We start from the raw sequence: 20,793 nt of genomic DNA on the forward strand, positions 1-20,793 counted from the left end.
GGATGGGCACTCTAATTGCTTTAAATCATGTCACTGAATGACGCTTTACACACTGAGATGGCTCTTATTCCACCCCATGTCCTGTCCTGTGCGTGTGTGATGTGGGACAGGATTGGTGGAGTGACAGTCCCCATAGATGGGCCACCAGAATGTTTGAGATCACCTTCAGAACCAAGAAAACACAGGATCTTCCACAACCTCATGACTTTCCCACCTGTTATTAATAAAATGAGTGTCACAGTCCTCCATCTGTCATCTTACCTGCATCACACACTTGCCATTGTCAGACCTTTCACACCAACTATCTGCCCAGTGAGTGATGACTCATACAAGGCTCAGTGCCCATTGGTTCTCTTCTCAGAGGCTGCCCAATCCCAGGGCCACCTGAGACCATTTGGTTCATGGTCTCTAAGATTTCAGACGGGAGCTCCATTTACTGAGTCCTTCTTGTCCTGACTGCACCTCTCCACATTCTACCACCCTTTTCAGCTCCATGATGGTCCTGCACCTGCCGGAGGGCCCCTGGACAGCGGCTCTGACGGTGTTGCTGGCGGTACTGCTCAAGCCCGTGGTCCAGGGCAGGGCCACTCCAGGTAAGCGCAGAGCGCCTATTGCTGGAGTTCTGTCTCAGCGAAAACACCCAGGAGACTTTCTCTTTCAGGGACCAGACTCTGAGACAGGCCAGCGCCCTCCCTTCCCAGCTAGAGAACCGGACTCACCCCATAGGGCAGGCTGGCGTCCTGCAGGCCCGTTCCCTCTCCCAGGGACACAGGCATGCGAGCTGGGCAGAGGTGCCAAGTGCTCGGCGTGTCTGTCTGTGGTGGGAAATGGGGCCAAGAGGTCTGGGATGACATCGGAGGGACCAGGTTTCCCCAGAGAGAGGTCGGCAAGTTTCAGCCTCTGGGCATCCCGGCGTCTGCATCACAGCCTTGAGGGGACTCGGGCCGAGAGCCCTTAGCTGAGGGTCCAGGCTCGGAAGAGCACTGTGCCCATTCAGTGCGCAGGAGGGGCCTTCCATTCCCCTGGGCAGAGCGGGAGCCTCGCCCCGACAGTGACGGCAAGACGGGAGGAAGGGCGCGACAGCCTCTGCTTCCAGGGCCTGACAGCGCTGTCGTTGAAGCTGTTCCTCCCAACCTTCCCAGGCCCTGCTTAGAGTGCCAGGCTGGGCTGAGACTCGTAGCAAGAAGGAGAGGAGGACGGGTAGGCCTGTGAACGGGCTGAGTGCAGGTTATCAGACAGCCAAGGAAGCAGGAACCCAGGCAAGAGCCTCTTCCTCATGCTGCCTCCCTGTGGCTGCTGCAGTGTCGTGGCTCCCACAGTCCTGGTTCCCTCTCAAGACGCTTCTTAACTTTCTAGTCCAAATTCACAGCAACAGCAAGAGGGGAAGGGCGGGGAAGTAGATGTCTTAGTTTCCCCTTTCCCACATAGATCCTCCCTCTCTTAGACCCTCCACAGCCCTCCCGGGACACAGGAAGGCTGCACTGTCCTCGCTGCACTCCCTGCTGTTCCAGGGGTAACAGTGCTTGCCTCTCTGGGTACAGCCATCAGCCCCAAGGCCCCTCGCCCCCTACCGCAGGTCCCTTGGCTGACAAGGGCAGAGACTGGCGCTTGTGGTCACAGACGGTGCTGAGAACTCACTAGCAGGACGGCTCAGCTGTGGGGACTCTGCCCTCGGAATCCTGGGAAGAGGACAGGGGTGGGGCTGGGAAGAGAGGAGGCCAGAGCAGTGTCTGATGACACTGCATAGTGCCCAGCAGGAGGCGAGGGGACAAAGTGCCACCATCCCATAGGAAGAGCTGTCCTGCAGGATAAGGGGCAGCCTCAGAGCCACCAGGGAAAGCCAGAGGCAGGACGATCAGACAGCAGAGGGGTGCGTGTGGTGGTGGGCAGTGAGCGGGGTGGAGGGCAAAGGGTGGTTTGAGATTTGCAGGAGGAATGAGATGAGGACGTGCAGGCCTGGGACAGGGACTGAGGGTGGGTTGCCAGGCACCCTGCTCGGGGAGTGTGGGTAGTGTGGGCAGGGCAGATTCCACACTTCCCTGCCTGCTCCACACAGATCCTCAACTGCACACAGGGCCGGACAGAAGCGGCCTGAGGAGTCAGGCTTTGGCTGGAAGGGGCTGGGCTGGAAAAGCTTGGTTGAGACAACCCGACAGGGGCATTATGGGACACAGCAGATGGACTGGAAGAAACCAGAATCATGCAGGGGACATCCCTTTGCTTCTGACAGACTTTTAAAATGGGCTTTTCGAGGCTGAGTTCCCCCATCACCACACCCACTACCCTGGGCTGTAGGGCCACGCTCCCAAGTCCTCCTGTCACACCAGCTGGCACTAGCAGAAGATCCCTTTGCATTGGAGTCTTCGTGTAGTGACTCTTCTATCATTTTCATCCTCCAAGTAAAATCACCAGGACAAAAGAGAAGCAAGAAGATACAGTCACCAAATAGTCAACACAAACTTTTCGATGTCAAGGTCTGGTCCACCTGGCAACTGCCCTTGACACTTTCCAGTAGCCCCTGAGCTGAGCTAGTTCTTCCCTCCCTGGTTCTTAGACTTTCGCACATATTGAAACAGATCACGCAGTGTAAAGGGGAAGGGAGCTGACATGTATTGAGCAGAGCCAGGCACAATGCTACATATTTTACATATTTTAACGTATTTCATTCTCACAATACTTTTGCAAGGTAAACGGTGTTACTACTAGTAATGTTAATATTTTACATTTCAAGAAATGGAGACTTAGAAGGCTATTTCTTGGCCAAGATCATGTAGTTATAAGTTGTAGTGAGGGGACTGGAAACCAGACCTGCAACGTGTTCCTTGTCTTATATCATGTTGCATCCATGATATCCTCCTGCAATTTTTCAAATATACTTTGTTCTGAATGAGAGATGAATTCACATAGATCAGTGGTTTTCAAACTGTGCTCTGGGTCATTCAACTGTCAAGGGTTCCACAGACAGGATAGTTTCTTAAACACACAGAAAAATGATTTTAAATTACACAATAAAACCACCCATTACTTATGTCTGCTCTGCAGGTAACTTTTCCATTTAAAAAGTTAAATAGTGCCACAAATAGTTTGAAAACTATTATTCTTCAGTGAAAAATGTTCCCTTTCTGATAAATGAGGAGGAGAAACGAGGACTAGCAGATTAAAATCACAGGATACACAATGAGAGTGGTGCAGGTACTAGGGAGGGCAGAGGGGAAGGAACGTGGCCAGAAGGGGGCTGTAGTGATGGGCCTGGGAGATTTGGGGGCTGGGGCCCAAGACACCAGCGGAACAGGCAGGTCAGGACACCTGAGGCAAGAGATGGGATCTGGCCTTTGCAATGACACTGTACACTAAGGAAACACTCTGGTGTCCCCGAGGCTAGTCACACCCCTTCTCCACCGGCCTCTGCCACTTGTTGTTCAGCTGCTAATGAGGTGTGAGGTCAGACCTAATTCCCCAAATGAACCCACGTTCTTCAGACCATCACCATGGTGACAGAGGTGGCAGACAGATCACCCCTGAAACCACCTCCTTCTGACTCCTGGAAACCCCAGGTTTATTTTCTTCTACCCTCAGGAAGGCTCCCCAGTATTTGAAGCTAGAGGAGGCAGTGTGCCTGCCTCTACGGTTTGGGGCTCCTCACCCAGGGATGGGGAACCTGAGGCCTCAAGGCCACCTGTGGCCCTCCAGATCACCAAGTGCAGCCCCTCGACCAAATCCAAACTTAACAGGACAAATCCCTTTATTAAAGGCATTTGTTCTGAAAAACTTGGATACAGTGAAAAGGCTGAAGGATCCAGAGGCCTAATTTAAAATTTTAAATTAGGCTTTAACCTTTCCCACTTCCTCTCATTCTCCCGGACATAGTGCGAACCAGGTGAGCATCCCATGTGAAAGCACACGTGCAGCAGCACCACACCTGCGCACTAAATGTGCTCTCGGAGTGTGTGATTGATCGTGTCTAGCACTGAAATTTCTGAAATTCTGTGTGATGAAGTAACAGAGACTGCTATTTTGAAAACATGCCTCATAAACTTTTTGGAGTTCCCTCTTACGTTCCAGGAACATCGTTCATTTTATTTCTTGGTTCATTCATTCACTGATAAGGAAAGATTCACTGAGCTACGTTAGATACTGAACATAGAAGAGAGGAACATCTCACCTCAAGGTGTTAATTTGTAGAGGATGAAACATATGCAAAATGATCATCACATCACTTTAATTTCCCCGATGTAACCAGGAACAGAGCAGGCCTAAGCACACAGGAATGTGCTAGGTCACTGCTCCTTCTGTGGAGACGTGACCTGCAGGCACTGCTGGTGGCTGTCCTTAGGAAGAGGAGCACGTGGTAGAGGCTGGGACATTCCTCTGTATGAAATTACACCACCAATGCCGATAAACACAAGGGATCCCCCCGCCATCGGTCTCTGTGTGTTGCGGTGACTTTTCACACGTCTTGAGATCCATTCTTTCTACAGCCATGTTTGAAAAGTGCAAAGACACATTGACTTCCAGGCTAGAAAGTCTCTTATATACCAAGCTTTAAGAAAGTTTTAAGAAATGTATTGCTACATTTGCAGCGTGGAAAACGAGAGCAAATTGAAGTATAGTCAAGGTACTGGCAGAGAAGAGAGCTCCCAGCTGTGGAAAAGGGAAAGGGAAAAATAAGGGATGGCTTGGTGGAGGCAGTGACACTTGCACCCCTATTGTCACCAGGATGGAAACATCAGGCAGGGGTTGGGACAGAGAGAGCAGGGCTGCCCTCCTTGTCCCCAGCTCCTCCCCCACTGCAGTCGCCACCCCACAGGAAATGTCTCCCCTCTACTCCTGCAGGTGCCAGCAGAAGTGACTACTTTGTCCTCAGGGTGCCCACCCCTCTCTAATGACACTGAACCACCCCTGAGCAGCGAGTCCCATCGCTACTCAGCAAATCCTCTCATTTCATGGGGCGACTGAGGCCTAGGAAGGTTGCGTGGCCGCCTAAGATGGCCTAACTCGGTATTAGGAAAAATTGTGCTTTAAAATCCAAACCGGCCAATCCAGAGTGGGAAGGTCTGGGGAGAAGAGTTAATACTGAGAGAGACAGAGGTAGGACGAGGCGCCGGGCTCAGCGCCGTCCCGCCCCGCAGAGAACTACGTGTACCAGGGGCGGCAGGAGTGCTACGCTCGGAATGGGACGCAGCGCTTCGTGGAGAGATACATCTATAACCGCGAGGAGTACGTGCGCTTCGACAGCGACGTGGGCCTGTTCCAGGCGGTGACAGAGCTGGGGCGACAGAGCGCTGAGTCCTGGAACAGCCAGGAGGACCTCCTGGAGGGGAAGCGGGCCGTGGTGGACACCGCGTGCAGATACAACTATGAGCTGGAGGAGCCCATCGTGGCGCAGCGCCGAGGTGAGGCCGGGAGCCGGGGCTGGGGCAGCCGGGGGACCCAGGCCCAGATGGCAGGGAGACCTAGGCCGCCCAGGGCGTCGCGGGGGCAGGAAGGGGCCGTGGGGGCCGGGGATGATGGGGGCGCCCGGCCAGGCGGGAGGCTTGTCCCGGGAGCGAGGCCTGACCTGGGCCGAGCCCAGAATGAGGGGAGACGGGGGCAGGCGGGTCCTCGGGCCTGGCAGCCGCCCTGGCGGGGACGGAGGGAAACCACGAGACGGGCGCGAGCCCAGGGCTGTCCTGTGCAGCAGGAGACAGAGCTGCCACCCCAGGCACAGCGGGCCATGCAGAGAGGAGACTTGGGGGACACGGCGAGTCGGCGGCGCTGGTGGGGACAGGGGACGCCTGATGGACGGTGTAGGGAGGGGTCTGGAGCCAGGGAGGACAGCTGGGCTCCAGGAGACCATCTGGGGACAGGGGATCCCGTGGGAAGAGGGCAAAGGACCGGATCCTGGGAACTGGACGCGGTGATGTGGGCTAAGAGAGCGCAGCCTGCGAAGGGGACCAGAAAGCAAGGGCGCTGTGAGGAGCCCCCGGCAGGGAAGGGGCCTGGAAGCTGAGGCAGCGAAGGTGACCTCGGCAGCACAGTAGCCGGCGGTGCCGTGAGTCAGGCAGGCCGAGCAGACAGACGTTGCAAGGTGGGCTGGGAAGCCGGGGAGGCCCGGGGAGAGCGGCGGGGGAAGATGAGGGTGGCTGCGGGGCATCGGGCCCTCTGCGCTGGGGTATTTGTCTTGGACCCCGCATGGCTGGCGGAGTGGAGTCTGAGCTGAACTGCGCTGTTCCTTCGGGCAGTCTGAGGGGGAAGGGAAGAAGAGGCGTGTGCAGAGTCAGGAGGACGTTTCAAGGATGGGCGAGAGGAGCACTGGCCTCTCCTGTCCCCCTGTAGGGTGGCGGAGCCTGGTGCGCGGAGCCGAGGACACCTCAGTCAATAGCAGTGTGGGGCGGGGGTGAGACTTGGGCAAAACGAGGGCCTTGTCGGAGAGAAAAAGGAAAGCATGGAGGAGGGGGAAGGGAGGGGCTGGGGAAGTCACACCTTCCATTTCTCTTTTCCTGGGGAAGTACGTGGAAGGTAAGGTCATGTGCTAAGCGTGAGATGGTGCACAAATTGGGTGGGAATTAGGAGAATGACAAGGGTTAGGAAAGTTGCCGAAGTAATTAGTTGAGAGAAGTGTCCAAAGAAAACTTACGTGGACCGGGCTCGCTCCTTCACACCTGGAATCCTAGCACTTTGGGAGGACGAGGCAGGAGGATTGTTTGAGACCGGGAGTTCAAGACCAGCCTGGGAAACACAGCAAGACCCCATGTGGGATTGAGCCTGAGCTCCAGCGCCCCCTGGAGGTCTCTTACGTGCGCCAGGCTGACCAGCTCCTGTGGGAATATGGAGCAAAGCACCTCCCACGGAATGTTCTGGGACCTTAAAATAGACACCCAGGTACACCCCCCGATGTTTATGGGTCCCTGTGGGGCAGAAATTAAATGTGATCCACAATCGGGATTCACACATGTGTTGAAGGGTCTGAAGGACTTGCAGTTTACAGAGGTGACTGAACTAGAGTGAAAACACAAGGTGCCTCTAAAGTCCAATCACACTGAGCGGCAAAGCCTGGCGACTCGGATAAGTCTGGACAGAAGGCAGAAATACCATAGGGGTAAAGGTTGTGGGTTAGTTCCAGACTGCACCTGTACCTGGCCCAGCCCCATCGGGGTATTTGCGTCTCTGGGAAGTAGAAGGTAGAAAGGAAAGAACTCAGTAAGGACCGAGAAGCCCTGATTTGGGAAACTCCGGTGAATGGGCTGTTCTCTGGGGCAGTTGCATCTTTTCTGCCTGCTGGAGAGGAGAGGGTGCTGGTGGCAGAGATCCGAAAGACAAACCGCAGGTGGCAGCATGGAAATTGACCCACAAGCTGCCTAGGAGCCAGGAGGACAGGGACAGCAAATGGAGAGCTGCCCAGGTGCAGGCATCCCCTGATCATCCGTGAGGTCCCGCAGGACAGGAAAGACGGTTCCCAGAGGAGGAACTTGGAAAAGGACGGAATTTCCACTAACCAAGCATGTAGGGGCTCAAAACATCGAGTTTGGGAATATTACTGTAAAAATGAAGATTTTGATTTTTTGTAGGAGAGGCAGGAAGATACATAGGTTATTTGCAGAATAAGTCATGTCAAGCTTGCTTCATTTTATTAATTTTCTATGAATTAATAGACCAAGAGAATGACATTGTCTGTATATATTAATTCCAAGAAATAATTAGAGACCAGGTGTGGTGGCTCATGCCTGGAATCCTAGCACTCTGGGAGCCCAAGGCAGGGGGCGGGGGGGGGGGGGCGGGTGGCGGGGACCGTTTGAGCTCAGGAGTTCAAGACCAGCCTGAGCAAGAGCAAGACCCCGTCTCTACTAAAAATAGCAAGAAATTAGCTGGACAACTAAAAATACATAGAAAAAATTAGCCAGGCATGGTGGCACATGCCTGTATTCCCAGCTACTCGGGAAGCTGAGGCAGAAGGATCACTTGAGCCCAGAAGTTTGAGGTTGCTGTGATCAAGGCTGACACCATCACGCTCTAGCCCGGGCAACACAGTGAGACTCTGTCTCAAAAAAAAAAAAAAAAGAAAGAAGGAAAGAAATAATTAGAGCAAATTTTGCATATTTTACATCAAGATAAAACATTAAAAATATAGGTAGTTTCACAGCTAATTAAATACTCTTTGCCCAAAGACTGTTAATCTATTGCTTACAGTTTAAAATTTCTCCTAAATCTTCTACAAAGTACTGCCTTTGTCTCTCTATTTTTCTCAATACTTATTATTTTATTCAAGATGATGCATGCTCTTTTTGAGAGTCTATTTGTACCTTTTCAGTACCACCCTTATCTGACATACTAATTACATCATTCATATTTTAAGCATCTGCCAATGGATTCCATAATGAATATGTCTAATAAATAATAATAATCTCAAATGCTACTCTGTTTTTTTTCTTCCTCACTCCTAGTCCAGCCTAAAGTGAACGTCTCCCCCTCCAGGAAGGGGCTCCTGCAGCACCACAACCTGCTTGTCTGCCACGTGACAGATTTCTACCCAGGCAGCATTCAAGTCCGGTGGTTCCTCAATGGACAGGAGGAAACAGCTGGGGTCGTGTCCACCAACCTGATCCGGAACGGAGACTGGACCTTCCAGATCCTGGTGATGCTGGAAATGACCCCCCAGCAGGGAGATGTCTACACCTGCCAAGTGGAGCACCCCAGCCTGGACAGTGCTGTCACCGTGCAGTGGAGTGCGTTGCTCCCTGATGACCCGTCCAGACCCCGCCTCTGAGGAGCAGGGACTCTCTGGCTGTGGGGCCCACTCATCTTGGCTCTGTGCCTATACCCTGGGCCATATCCACCCCATCTTTCTTCTACACAAGCCCCCGAGTGTAGTTTTAAGCTGGCGGCAATGGGAACTTGCCTGTCCCTGGCCTAGGGGATCTGGAGGATTCATAGTTCTCCCTTGTTGTCAGAGAATCCAGGAAATCAGATAACTTCCTGAACTGCCCTCACCCACGGGACTGTTCTCTTCTTTCTGCCTCTCAGCCTATTCTTAGTTCTTTTAAGAGGCAACTGCCAGAGTCAGCATCTGTCCCCTTGCCGAGGTCACACCCTAAGTTCCAGAATTGAGGGGCTGGGTCTCTCTAAATTTCCTCCTTATCCAAGGTGTGAGCCCTCACCGTCCTCGTGCTGATGTTCTACAGCAGGCTCCGGGGTCTCAGACAGGACCTGAGCAGGGGTGCCGCAGGTGGAGGTGAGACTGACCCTGGGTCTGTTCTTCCCAGAGGCACAGTCGGATTCTGCCCGGAGCAAGACACTGACGGGAGCTGGGGGCCTTGTGCTGGGGCTCATCACCTTTGGGGTGGGCCTGTTCCTGCACAGGAGGAGCAGGAAAGGTGAGAAGCCCGCGAGGTGCCTGGCACTTGCCTTTCCCCTGCCTTACCCACCTTCCCTGCTGAGGGGCTGAGACACAAAACAGTGCCAGAGAGTTCTGGAGCCCACTGAAATCGGATGATGGGGAGCGGGTGGGTCGGGGAGCAGAGGTGGCCCGTAGGGAGAGGGGAGCCCTGGACTGGGATCTTAGCGCAGTGAGACTCAGTGGATCCCCTCTACTCTGCCCGTCAAGGCGTCCATCGAGTGACGGACAATGGAACATGAGATGGGAAAGTTTCTCTGATTGTCTAAGGTGCTTTTGATGGTTTAATCCATTCCCTTCCCTCTTTTGATTTCAGTCCAACGATGCTCTCCGTAAACAGGTAGTATTCGTGCTTCAGTGTTCTTGAGGGGGTGGGTTGCAGAAGGACCTGTCCTTTCTCTGCATTGGGATGCTGAGGTCCCTCCTGGGAAGACAGTCTCAGGCCTGAACGTCTCCGTCAACCTCAGCCCTCGGGCGAGTGTGGGGAAAGGGCATGACTTTGCTCCACCAGTGAGGGAGGCCCAGATAAACTCTGCTCTTAATCAGGCCCAGTCTCCGTCTCTCACCGTAATTTTTCTCTCCTGGGACTCAGAGGCAGCGAGGTCAGCAACCTGGGTAACGTTTGTCTTTTACTCCCACAGGGTCCCTGACCTAACCTGAAAAACTACATGTGCCTTGGAACAAGTATTTTTCTGTGTTTCTTAGTCCTGGAGGCTGGCTCTGGGGCAGACCCCCAACTTCCCAAGAGGATGTTGCTGCCAAGTATTTGCTCTGAAGCCAGTTTCTCTGGTTCTGCTGTTTGATTCAATGCACGCTTGCTCTCATGAGCCTCCAACCAAATTCCCTTCTCCTTAGCCCCATAAATAATAAAAACCCACATTATTGTTTGTTTTAAGAATATGGACCAAGTCATCTCTGCCATTGTTTTTCTCTGAGGGTTTGGTAAACAGCAGGAGTTATGAAGAAATTTGCTGCTGGTTACTCGTAGGCAAGAAGGAAAACAGGAAAATGGGGATGGATATCTTAACTGTTGAGAAGTGGCCAGCTGGACATGGACTTCTGACTTACTGTATCTCAGCGGGCTGCCCCATAGTCGTGTTTGGTCCCTTCGTGCATTTAGGTCCAGGACCATTATTCCTGGTTATTCAGTGGGGAACAGACTGTGAATCCGGGCTGTATGACCCGTATTTACATAGCAGTGACTCGACATATAACTTATTAAAAGCAAGTACCAAACATGGCTTGGCCTTTTCAATGACTCACATAGTAGAGACTTATCCTCTAAGTCTGCGTGCATGCGCCCACCTAGCCCTCCTGTCCTCATTCCTACAGTGGGAAATGCACCCCCACTGTTAGAAGATTAAAGCAACATACGTAGCACTGTTTTTCAAACACAGGTCATTGTTTTACAGTCCAAAATTATGGCTTTGGGGTTTCATATTAAGTTATCCTTAAGTCAAGACAGAAGACATGTTTGACCTAAACTTTCCTTTTTTATTTTTTTGGGTTTTTTTTGTTTGTTTGTTTGTTTGTTTGTTTGTTTTTCAGACACAGTCCTGGGTACAGTGTAGAGTGCAGTGGCTTCATCATAGCTCCCTGCAACCTCAGTCTCCTGGGCTCAAGTGATCCTCTGAGTAGCTGGGACAATGGGTGTGTGCCACCACACCCAGATGACTTGTCTCTGTTTGGTAGAGACTGGGTCTCACTCTTGCTCAGGCTGGTCTCGAACTCCTGAGCTCAAACAATCCTCCTGCCTCAGCCTCCCAGAGTGCTAGGATTATAGGCGTGAGCCACCGGGCCCAGCCAAAGCTTTCCTTTTGTGGAGAGTGTAGTTTCTTACCTCCTGGTGCACACAGTGAGCGCTCAGCAGCTCCCTGACGCAGCTGGTCGATGGCGACCCCTTCCCTGACTTCTTACAATCAGCTTCTGGCCTGTGTGCCCCTAGGCACCTGTCCCTGGTCGGTTCCCATGAGCTACTATGCTCCTCTTGCCCAGGTCCCCTCGCAAATCACGCTCTGCCTCTGGGGACCAGCTTCCCCGGTTTCCAGAAGGGGTCCGGGCTGAAGGTGCACACACAGAAGCAAACACAGCCAGAGTCTGCAGCGAGGATGGACTCACTAGGGAGGGGTCAGGAAGGAGAAGCCACAGGCAAGAACCATCATCCATGTCTCATAATCCAATAAGTGCTTCATTTAATCCTCCTAACCTGGGGAATAGGACACAGTTTTCTTTTCTTTTTAAAATGTGGAAACTGAGGCTTGGTGAGGACCCACAGCTATCGCATCCTAGCAGAGCCACAAACATGGAAAATTTAGATCTGTTTCCAAAGCCCATGCTCTTTCCATTACTCACCTTAGACAATTCATAGAGAGACGTGGTCCTTGCCCAGTGAAAACATTCTTACCCCTGTTTTGTGCAGCAATGTCAGCTGTCACACGGTGAGGTGAAGAGGACAGTGCAAATAAATGAGGAGCCTTTAACTGCCTCGTTTTCCCTTTTGGCTTCACAGCCAACACGTGAGAAACCTGTGCAGCAGAAAATTAATATGATTATAATCCAGCCATTCAGAGACAGAAAGGGGTCTTGAGAATCCTGGAAAATCTTAAAATCTGGATCACTATTATGATTTATTATGGGGATTCACTCACTCCATCATGGAGGCTGAGAAGTCCCACAAAAGGCCATCTGCAAGCTGGAAACCCGGGGGGAGCCAGTAGCATGGCTCAGTCCAAGTCCAAAAACTCAGAACCAGGGGAGCCAGGCGTGTAACTCTGAGTCCAAGGCTGAAAGCCTGAGAAACTGGGGGATGGTGGTGCAAGTCCCTGAGTCCAAAGGCCAGAGAACCTGGAGTTATGATGTCCCAGGGCAGAAGAAGAAAGGTGTCCCAGCCCCAGATTGGAGAAACCGTGCAAATTCACCTTTCTTCATTCCTCTGCCTTTTTGTTCTATCCAGGTCCTCAGCCGATTGGATGGCGCCTGCCCACACCGGGCGAGGGCAGATCTGCCTTGCTCAGTCCATGATTCAAATGCCAGTCCCAGACACGCCCTCACAGACACACCCAGAAATAATGCTTTCCCAGCTGTCTGGGGATCCCTTAATCCAGTCAAGCTGACACCTAAAATTAACCATCACAGGGCCGATCATGTAGGCACCCTCTGCCCAATACAGACCAAAATCCCAGACTCCCGAGGGAAAGCAGGGGTTCAGCATTAACCACATGTTTGTACAAACATTTAGACAGGGAGCCACTCTTGTCAGTTCTGGGAGTGGCGGAAACCTCCTGAAATCCAAGTTTCCACATGCCAGCCAGGGCAACATTGCCAGCAGGCCTTCCAAAGGGTAGCATTGAGGTCTGATGTGTTAACTCTTTCCTGAACAGGGGTAAACCATCCATTTTGTTGACAATTTTCAAAATAACAGGAGCATCAATTCTTATCAAAGAAAGTCATGCATTGGAACAGAAGACACTCTTACATCCTACTTTTCTGGGAACGTTGGTTATTATAGAAGACATAGGCCTAATTCATAAAATTCTTTTTCATTATGGAATTATTTATTACAAATGTTTTATGGGTCCTATTAGCATTTAAGCAGGTTTTGGAAAGCTGAAGTTACACACCAGGGATGCAGATGAGAGTGTTCTGTCAAATTTTAAATTTTTGCTCAACGCCATGAGAAATTATACAAGCTTTCTGTTCTATGATATTTCTTGTAGAAAGTTAGGGCTTCCCGTCTCTCAGTGTTCCAAATGAGAAAGGGAAGTTGTAATTTTATATATCCATTGTCAATCACCTTTGTAAAAAAAAAAGGGGGGGGACGGAGAGGTGGTCTACTCTGCACCCACAGACTTTGACATCCAAGGAATTTGACTGTGAATGAGCCTCCCACTGGTGCATTGCCTCAGAGGGGCTTCACTATTTGGGATTTTGAGAAGAAAGAAACACACAAACAAACAAACCTCAGCAGCAGAGGGTGAGAAACCAGGGTTCAGAACACCTGATGATCCCTTTAACATTATCTTGAGTCGTAAGTAAAAGGGACTTACTTTAGAAACCATTTTGACTCTCTAACTCTTGGAGTCCTGAACATTTCACCCTCTCCTTTATGAAAGAACCAATAGATTAATTTATTAATAGAGTTTGACAAGGAGAAGAAGGTCTCCCTTGACTTTCTGTTTGGCCAAGAATCCTCCAAACATGGTGTGGTCCAAGTACAGCCATAAAGCTGTGAGTTAACTCACAATGCCCACCCCTGAGTTGAGCTGTGCAGCTTGCCCTCCTGGGGCTAGAGGATTGCCATACGGAAACAGTGTAGGGAAATAATTTAGCCCTTTTTTCCTTTCCACTTTTATTGGACAACTACAGAGAATTGAAACTGTGGGTTGTTTTTACCTCTGTGAGAAATGTTTTAAAGTTTTTGAGGAAAATGTCTGATTATCCGTTGCAAAGAATCTGAATTTAAAATGGTATTATGGCATTAAGAAAGATCCAGTCTCCACCTAGTGGCCAACAGTGGAATCTAGACTTGGAACAGAAAATAAGGGAATTTGTCAACAACTTGGGAATACTCCAACATTCTTTACAAGAAAAGTTAACATACAAAAGACATAAGTCAAAATAAATGTGACCAAATAGATAGGCTTTGGCAGCACTGAGGCTTCTGTGGTTTGGCTATGCTTTCAACAGCAGCTGTGAAAATATGCCAGGTATTGCTCTGTTGCCAAACAACCCTGATTATATATTTTAAGAGTTGAATATAAAAAAAGAAAAAAACAATATAAAAGGATACAAAATTTCAGTTAGACAGGGGGAATAAGTCGAAGATATCTATTGTACAACATGGTGACTATAATTAGTAACAATGTATTGTATACTTGAATACCGCTAAGAGAATAGATTTTGTGTTCTCACCACATAAAAATAAGTATGTAAGGTAATGCACATATTAATTAGCTTGATTTAGCCATTAAACAATGTATACATAAATCAAAACATCATGTTGCACACCATAAATATATACAATTTTTGTCAATTAAAAAATTTAAAACAAATGAATATACATGTTTTTTGCCAAGATGTATGAGAGAGTGATAATAAAAGACTTTTAAAAATTTTTTAAAAGATACCAACAGAAGCAAGACTTCCACATCAGCCATGGAAAGGAGTCGCTGTACACAAGTGGAGGCCTGGTCTCCGGGAAGTGGGTGTGGTCCTCAGAGAACACCACTTTGGGCAGTGCTGTCCATCAGAACTTTCTGCTCTGTGGAAATGTTCTATGTCTAGCTGTCCGATAGAGTAGCCCCTAGCCACGGGTGGCTCTTGAGCACTTAAAATGCTAGTATTGGTGCAACTACGGGGCTGAAGTTTTTTTTGTTTGTTTGTTTGTTTGTTTTATTTTTTTTTTTATTTTTTTTTTTTTGAGACAGAGTCTCACTCTGTTGCCCAGGCTAGAGTGCTGAGACATCACCCTAGCTCACAGCAACCTCAGACTCCTGGGCTCAAGCGATCCTCCTGCCTCAGCCTCCTGAGTAGCTGGACCACAGGCTGCACCACCATGCCCAGCTAATTTTTTCTATATATATTTTTAGCTGTCCAGATAATTTCTTTCTCTTTTTAGTAGAGATGGGGTCTCGCTCTTGCTCAGGCTGGTCTTGAACTCCTGAGCTCAAATGATCCACCCGCCTCGGCCTCCCAGAGTGCTAGGATTACAGGCATGAGCCACCACACCCGGCCAGGGGCTGAAGTTTTTATTTAACTTAATTTTAAATTATTTAAATCTAAATTATTATAGCCACATGTACCAGTGGCTACCATATTGGATAGCCAGAGTAGAGTTTACAATGTTTCTCTAAAAATAAATGTAGGCCCTCTCTGAGTAGCTTTTAATGGAAGCAGGACCATCTGCAAGAGAAAGTGCTAGAGAATTGAAACAATGAAAAAGAATTTAAGAAGCAGTGAGGAGCGGGAGGAGTGGAGATAATGTCTGGCCATGGCTCTGTAGATTTGGGGATATCAGAATTCAACAACATGATAAGCCCACTGGCAAATTAATACATTTACAAAAGAGATTAAGGAAGCATCAAAAATAGTCCAATTTTAGCAGATACAGAAGCTACATCCATAGAAATAATTTTAGCGAACCCTCAACTCACGCAGTCTAAAAGTGCTGCAAACCAAGCTACAGGGAATACCAAGACAATAAGTTTATAAACTTTAAGAACACATTTCCCTCAGTGAACACAGAGAGGGGGCACTTCAACACCTCCTTTGATACATCCTCTGAGTTTAAAGAGCTTTGTCCTAAAGCCAAATCCTCTCATAGGACAGGACAGATGGCCCCAGTGTCCTCCCCTCCACTCTAGTTAAAACATTTTAGACGAAGGACAATATTTCAGAATTCCAAAAGCTTTAGGATATAGGATCAATGACAACTTTTAATTAGGAAAACCTAATCTAATAAGAAGGACTATTTTGAATATTAGGGCATGTCGAGGAGAAAGGTGGTAGGTAGTGATAACATTAATGAGGGATACGGAGAACAAGGAAGGTTTCTATGGTGATCTTACCTGCCCTGGGTATTAGTTGAATTTACTATCACAGTTCTGGGAGTTGGAAAAGCACTTACTTAAATGAACCTCTGGAATTCCACTTCCCCACAAAAATTATAGATGTGGAACAGTGCCAAGCCCTTAGGACAGCACGTAAAATAACAATTATAAAATAGTTGGAGAAGCTTGAGATAATCGCCCCCCCACCACCAATAGGACTCCTTAACAACTCATTTTGGCCACTCAAAAGGTAGGTGGATCTTGGAAGTTAATTGTGAATTCCAACAATTTTTTTTTCAAGTAGCTGATTCTGAAATAGTACTTATTAAGTGCCAGGAACTGTTCTAAGCACTTTACATATATTTAAGTCACTTAATTATAAAACATAAATTAAATGTGGTTAGCACTGTACCTGATATCATTTCCTTACTAGAAGATCTTGCTAAATCTCCTTGATTAGCATGCATGCATCCATCCGGCTGATGCATTCTTTCCAACACCAACAACTATACTCACACCAACAGTTTGCTCCCACTCAGAAGCCCCAAGTCACCCTTACTATATTGCCACAGTGAATCTCCCGCCCTGAGGCATAATCCAGTAAGCAGAATTTAAACAAATGGCCTAAATCCAATTAAGTATTAAAACTGTTCATTAAACTAATGGCATCAACCAGGGGTGACTTGAAAAAACTATGCCCATGAGGAAACTTTTTTGGGTGATAGAAATATCCTTTATGTTGATTGTAGCGGTAGTTACACAATAAACACGAATTTTGTGAAAACTCATACAACTGTACCGCTAAGGAGGATAAATTTTACTGTATATAAATTATATCTCAGCAAATGCGAGTTTTTTAAAAAGCAACTGCACCAAAAAACTCATAAAACAGCAAAAGGTTCAGTAGAGTTTTTGGGGGGGAAATTCAGACAAAGACCAAGCAGAAGTCTTTGCCCTTGAAACCCCTTATCTGAAAAAGAGGAAGAGAAATTAATTGGCATGTTTGAATTCTGAAGACTACATATCCCACATCTGCATTCAACTGGGGTCTCTTCACCAAATTAGTAAAAATTAATCCAAATTTATGTGGGTCTTTAAACAGCAAGCTGCCTCAGAGCTGTGCTGTCTGGTACAAGAGCCACTAGCTACACGTGGCTATTTAAATTAATTAAAATTAAGTAAAATTAAAAACTGAGTTCCTCAGGTACACTGGCCACATGTCAAGTGTTCAACAGCTGCATATGGCTCATGGCCACCATATTGGATTGCACAGATGTAGAACATTTCCGTAATCACAGAAAGTTCCATTGGACAGCACTGCCTTAGAGGCCAAACAGGTATATAGACCACTGGAGTTTAATGATTTGAGTACTGAATGCAAAATTATATGGCATGTGTCTCTGAGAATTTGATTACTGATGTCTCTAACAAATTATTAAAATCATCTTGAGATGATACATACCGTAACTATCCTAGTGGTGCTCTAACAAAGCCAATGACCTTTTCAGACACCCAGACACATCAGCAGTAAGCATAAAAAGAGAGGTAACTAACAGTGGTGTCATGGAGGAGAGAGGACTGCTGTGGGATGGGCACACACTCTAGGCACCTATGACAGCCTCCAAGTATTTCAAGAAATCCCTGGGGGGTGGTTTGCCAGCAAAACAAAACATTCTACTTGTTTTTACACTCCTACTATAATGCTCTGCCTAGAGGTATTGGCCTCCAAACTATCAGTGGTAGGTTGATTATATTGAAGTCTCTCACTCATAAGAGCAAAAAATATATTCTTAAACAATTGATTTTTATGCAAATTAGGGATTGCTTTATTGGTAAAAGTTGCCGTGGCAGATTCCTCCATTTCTGGATCTTACTCAATAAATTGCTCAGAGACATGATATGATTCAGAGAATATGAATTGTTCCCCAATATCCATAATCCCAAGATTCCTTAATAGAACTTTCCATTTTAATTGGGCACATGGACTTGCAGAGTAAGTACCAGTTTCCTATTCTTTCCAGATACAAGTGGCTGGGTGACCAAGTTCTACCCAAAGAGCTGTAAGTAGAATTGTTGCGCACAACTTCCGGAAAGTGGCCTTATAAAGAGGGGGTGGTCCTTATTTCCCCTTCCTCCTTCCTGCTGACTGAAATGCAAACATGAGAGCTGGAACTCAAGTAGCCATATCAGATCTGAGAGGGAAGAGCTAAGTTGAGGCTTTGGAACAATAAGACAGAAGGATTCTAAATCCCTGACACTGTTCAACACTATACCACCCCTGGGGCCTCTATGTGAGAGAGAAATAAACTTCTATCATGGTGAGGCTGCTATCGTTTTGGGGGTTTTCTGTTTTCCAGCTGAACCTAACCCTAACTAAAACAGAACAAGCGTAGACTCATCAAAATATAAAATGGAGTTTGCGATGGGCATGTCATCCCCGAGCATCAGATATAGCAAACTGATGGAATGATTGCCCAAGCCCTGGCTCAATACCCTCACTGGGGCCCGGCACAGTGGTTCATGCCTGTAATCCTAGCACTCTGGGAGGCGGAGGCTTGAGCTCAGGAGTTCGAGACCAGCCTGAACAAGAGGGAGACCCCACCTCTACTAAAAATAGAAAGAAATTATCTGGACAACTAAAAATACACAGAAAAAATTAGCCGGGCATGGTGGTGCATGCCTGTAGTCCCAGCTACTCAGGAGACTGAGGCAGGAGGATCGCTGGAGCCCAGGACTTTGAGGTTGCTGTGAACTAGGCTGACGCCAGGACACTCTAGCCCAGGCAACAGAGCAAGACTCTGTCTCAAAAATCCTCACTGGCTGCCCCTGTACAAGCTGTTTGTCCTCTTGGTAATCACATCTTGCATGGTGCTTTTTCCAACATCATGCCACTCCCTGGTGCTCATTAGGAAAGAGCAAGTGGGATTCTTTCTATTCAGCTAATCATCGAGCCCCAAAACTATGACTTACAGGACTTACAGGATAGAGAAGGAATACCAGACACTGTTGTACATATCAATAAGACACTGGTTGAGTTTAGGGCCATAGCTAATGATTTCAGAAAGGCCCTGCATAGATTATTTTCGGTAATGAATCAATAACAATTCAGTAGCAATTATACTTCCCAGTTTCCCATGTTGCATCTGTATCTGCCGGGTGTAAGACTCAGTATCTTTTCGAAACATTTGCAGTAGCCAGAAAACGGCTCTTTAAAGACACAGCATTCCTGGGGACAGGCAAACGAACAATAATATAAAAAAATAAAAAAATAATAAAAAAAACAAAGAGATACAGCAAAGTGGTGATGGGCATTTCTACAGCTAAGTGGTGTCGGGTATGTCTAATGCCTCTTTTCTTTGCTGGTGAATGCCATGTTTGACAGTGACATAAACAGAACAATCTCTATAACAAAAAATGTGCTTATAGTTTAGCCAAAGAGAATATGTAAGGGTAACATTGTGGGAGGGTAGAGTGTACAGATATAAACAGTCTGGGACCTTTATGACACCACTGAATGGGCAAACCAATGCCAGAAGCTGTCTTCTTCAGATGGCTTGTTATGCGGGAAAAATTAATCCCTGTTTATTTTAGCCACTGTTACTCAGGTTTTCTGGGCCTGCACTTGCAAGCATTCCTGATAAATACAGCAGGTCCCAGGAGGCTCTTTCAGATCTAGGGCACTTGGTTGCCGCTGTCTTCCTTTGCTTTTTTTTTTTTGAGACAGAATCTTCCTCTGTCGCCCTAGCTAGAGTGCAGTGGTCTCATCAATAGCTTACTGCAACCTCAAATCCTGGGCTCAAGTGATCCTCCTCAGCCTCCCGAGTAACTAAGACTACAGGTGTGTGCCATTATGTCCCGTTAATTTTTTTTTTTTCTTCTTTTTTGTAGTGACGGGGGTCTCTCTATGTTGCCCAGGCTGGTCTTGAACTCCTGGGCTGAAGGGATCCTCTCACCTTGGCTTCCCTAAGCACTGGGATTATAGGTGTGAGTCACTGTGCCTGGCCTACCCTTATTTTAAAACAGAAAAAGTTTAACTTTTAGGTTGAAGAAAATATCTTAATATATAATATCAATATATTTTCCTGTATACCAATACAGTTATAAATATGATTTTGAAATTGTTTTGGAAGGAAAAACTCCAGAAAGGCACAAGTGCATAGGGTTCACAGAAGTCATAGTGCAGCCCTGGATATAACGGTCATGAAAGTTTATGTGCTGAATATTGAAGCATCAAAACACAAACTGGCAGAGACGCTGGCCTCTGAGGTTAGAGAGCTCATGACATCATGGCCACAACAGCTGAATGTGGCTTTGGATTGCCCACTAGGGTGAGGGTGTGCGGGGGAGAGCAAGTGTGGTCATGAAGGGGCTGGTTGGATCATGGGGGTGAAATGTATGCAAAGGGATCTGTTTAGAGCAAAAAACTGCAGACACCTCTTGGGGTGTCTGAGTGATCCCACATTATCTAGGAACGGTGCCCCTAGCACTTCTACTGAAAGGCTGCCTACATATCGGGGCCCCGGCCATAGAAAATTGGTTCTCAGAGAGAAGATGAGCTAGGTCAACCAGGTTGTTGCTCCACGACTCTGAATCACGGAGCCCAGAGACACAGAGGTTGAGAGCAGCCCTGCTGGGTGGTATTCATGGCCACGCTCCAGGGACAAAGTTCATGAACCCCTGAGGTCCCCAGAACTGCTCTCGCTCTTCCCTACTGAGTTAACCCTTCCCTCAAATCCTGGGAAACCCTAATATTTTAACAATAAATTCCCTTGGGGGATTAAGCTGTTCTGAATCCAATTTTGCTACTTGTAACAAAAAAAAAATTAAGTATGGAGTCTTAACAGCACTAAGATCAGAAGTGTAAAGAGGCAGCAA

The 20,793-nt window shown here is 48.0% G+C and overlaps 1 protein-coding gene across 2 annotated transcripts; it reads left to right on the top strand.

Annotated features, from left to right (window-relative positions):
• The first annotated feature begins 389 nt into the window (after positions 1-389).
• LOC123631813 (HLA class II histocompatibility antigen, DP beta 1 chain-like) lies at positions 390-10,265 on the top strand. Of its 2 annotated transcripts, XM_045541813.1 has the most exons (6): positions 390-593; positions 5,130-5,393; positions 8,421-8,702; positions 9,240-9,350; positions 9,687-9,710; positions 10,012-10,265. In XM_045541813.1, the coding sequence occupies exons 1-5, from the start codon at positions 494-496 to the stop codon at positions 9,704-9,706; spliced, it is 777 nt and encodes a 258-aa protein (XP_045397769.1). In that variant the 5' UTR covers positions 390-493; the 3' UTR covers positions 9,707-9,710; positions 10,012-10,265. The 2 variants fall into 2 exon arrangements, with proteins under 2 accessions (XP_045397769.1, XP_045397768.1); XM_045541812.1 differs by lacking the exons at positions 9,687-9,710; positions 10,012-10,265 and having other exon boundaries at positions 9,240-9,483.
• Positions 10,266-20,793: the final 10,528 nt, after the last annotated feature.

This window comes from Lemur catta, chromosome 2 (assembly GCF_020740605.2).
Source record: "Lemur catta isolate mLemCat1 chromosome 2, mLemCat1.pri, whole genome shotgun sequence".
In the NCBI taxonomy this organism is placed as follows: Eukaryota; Metazoa; Chordata; class Mammalia; order Primates; family Lemuridae; genus Lemur; species Lemur catta.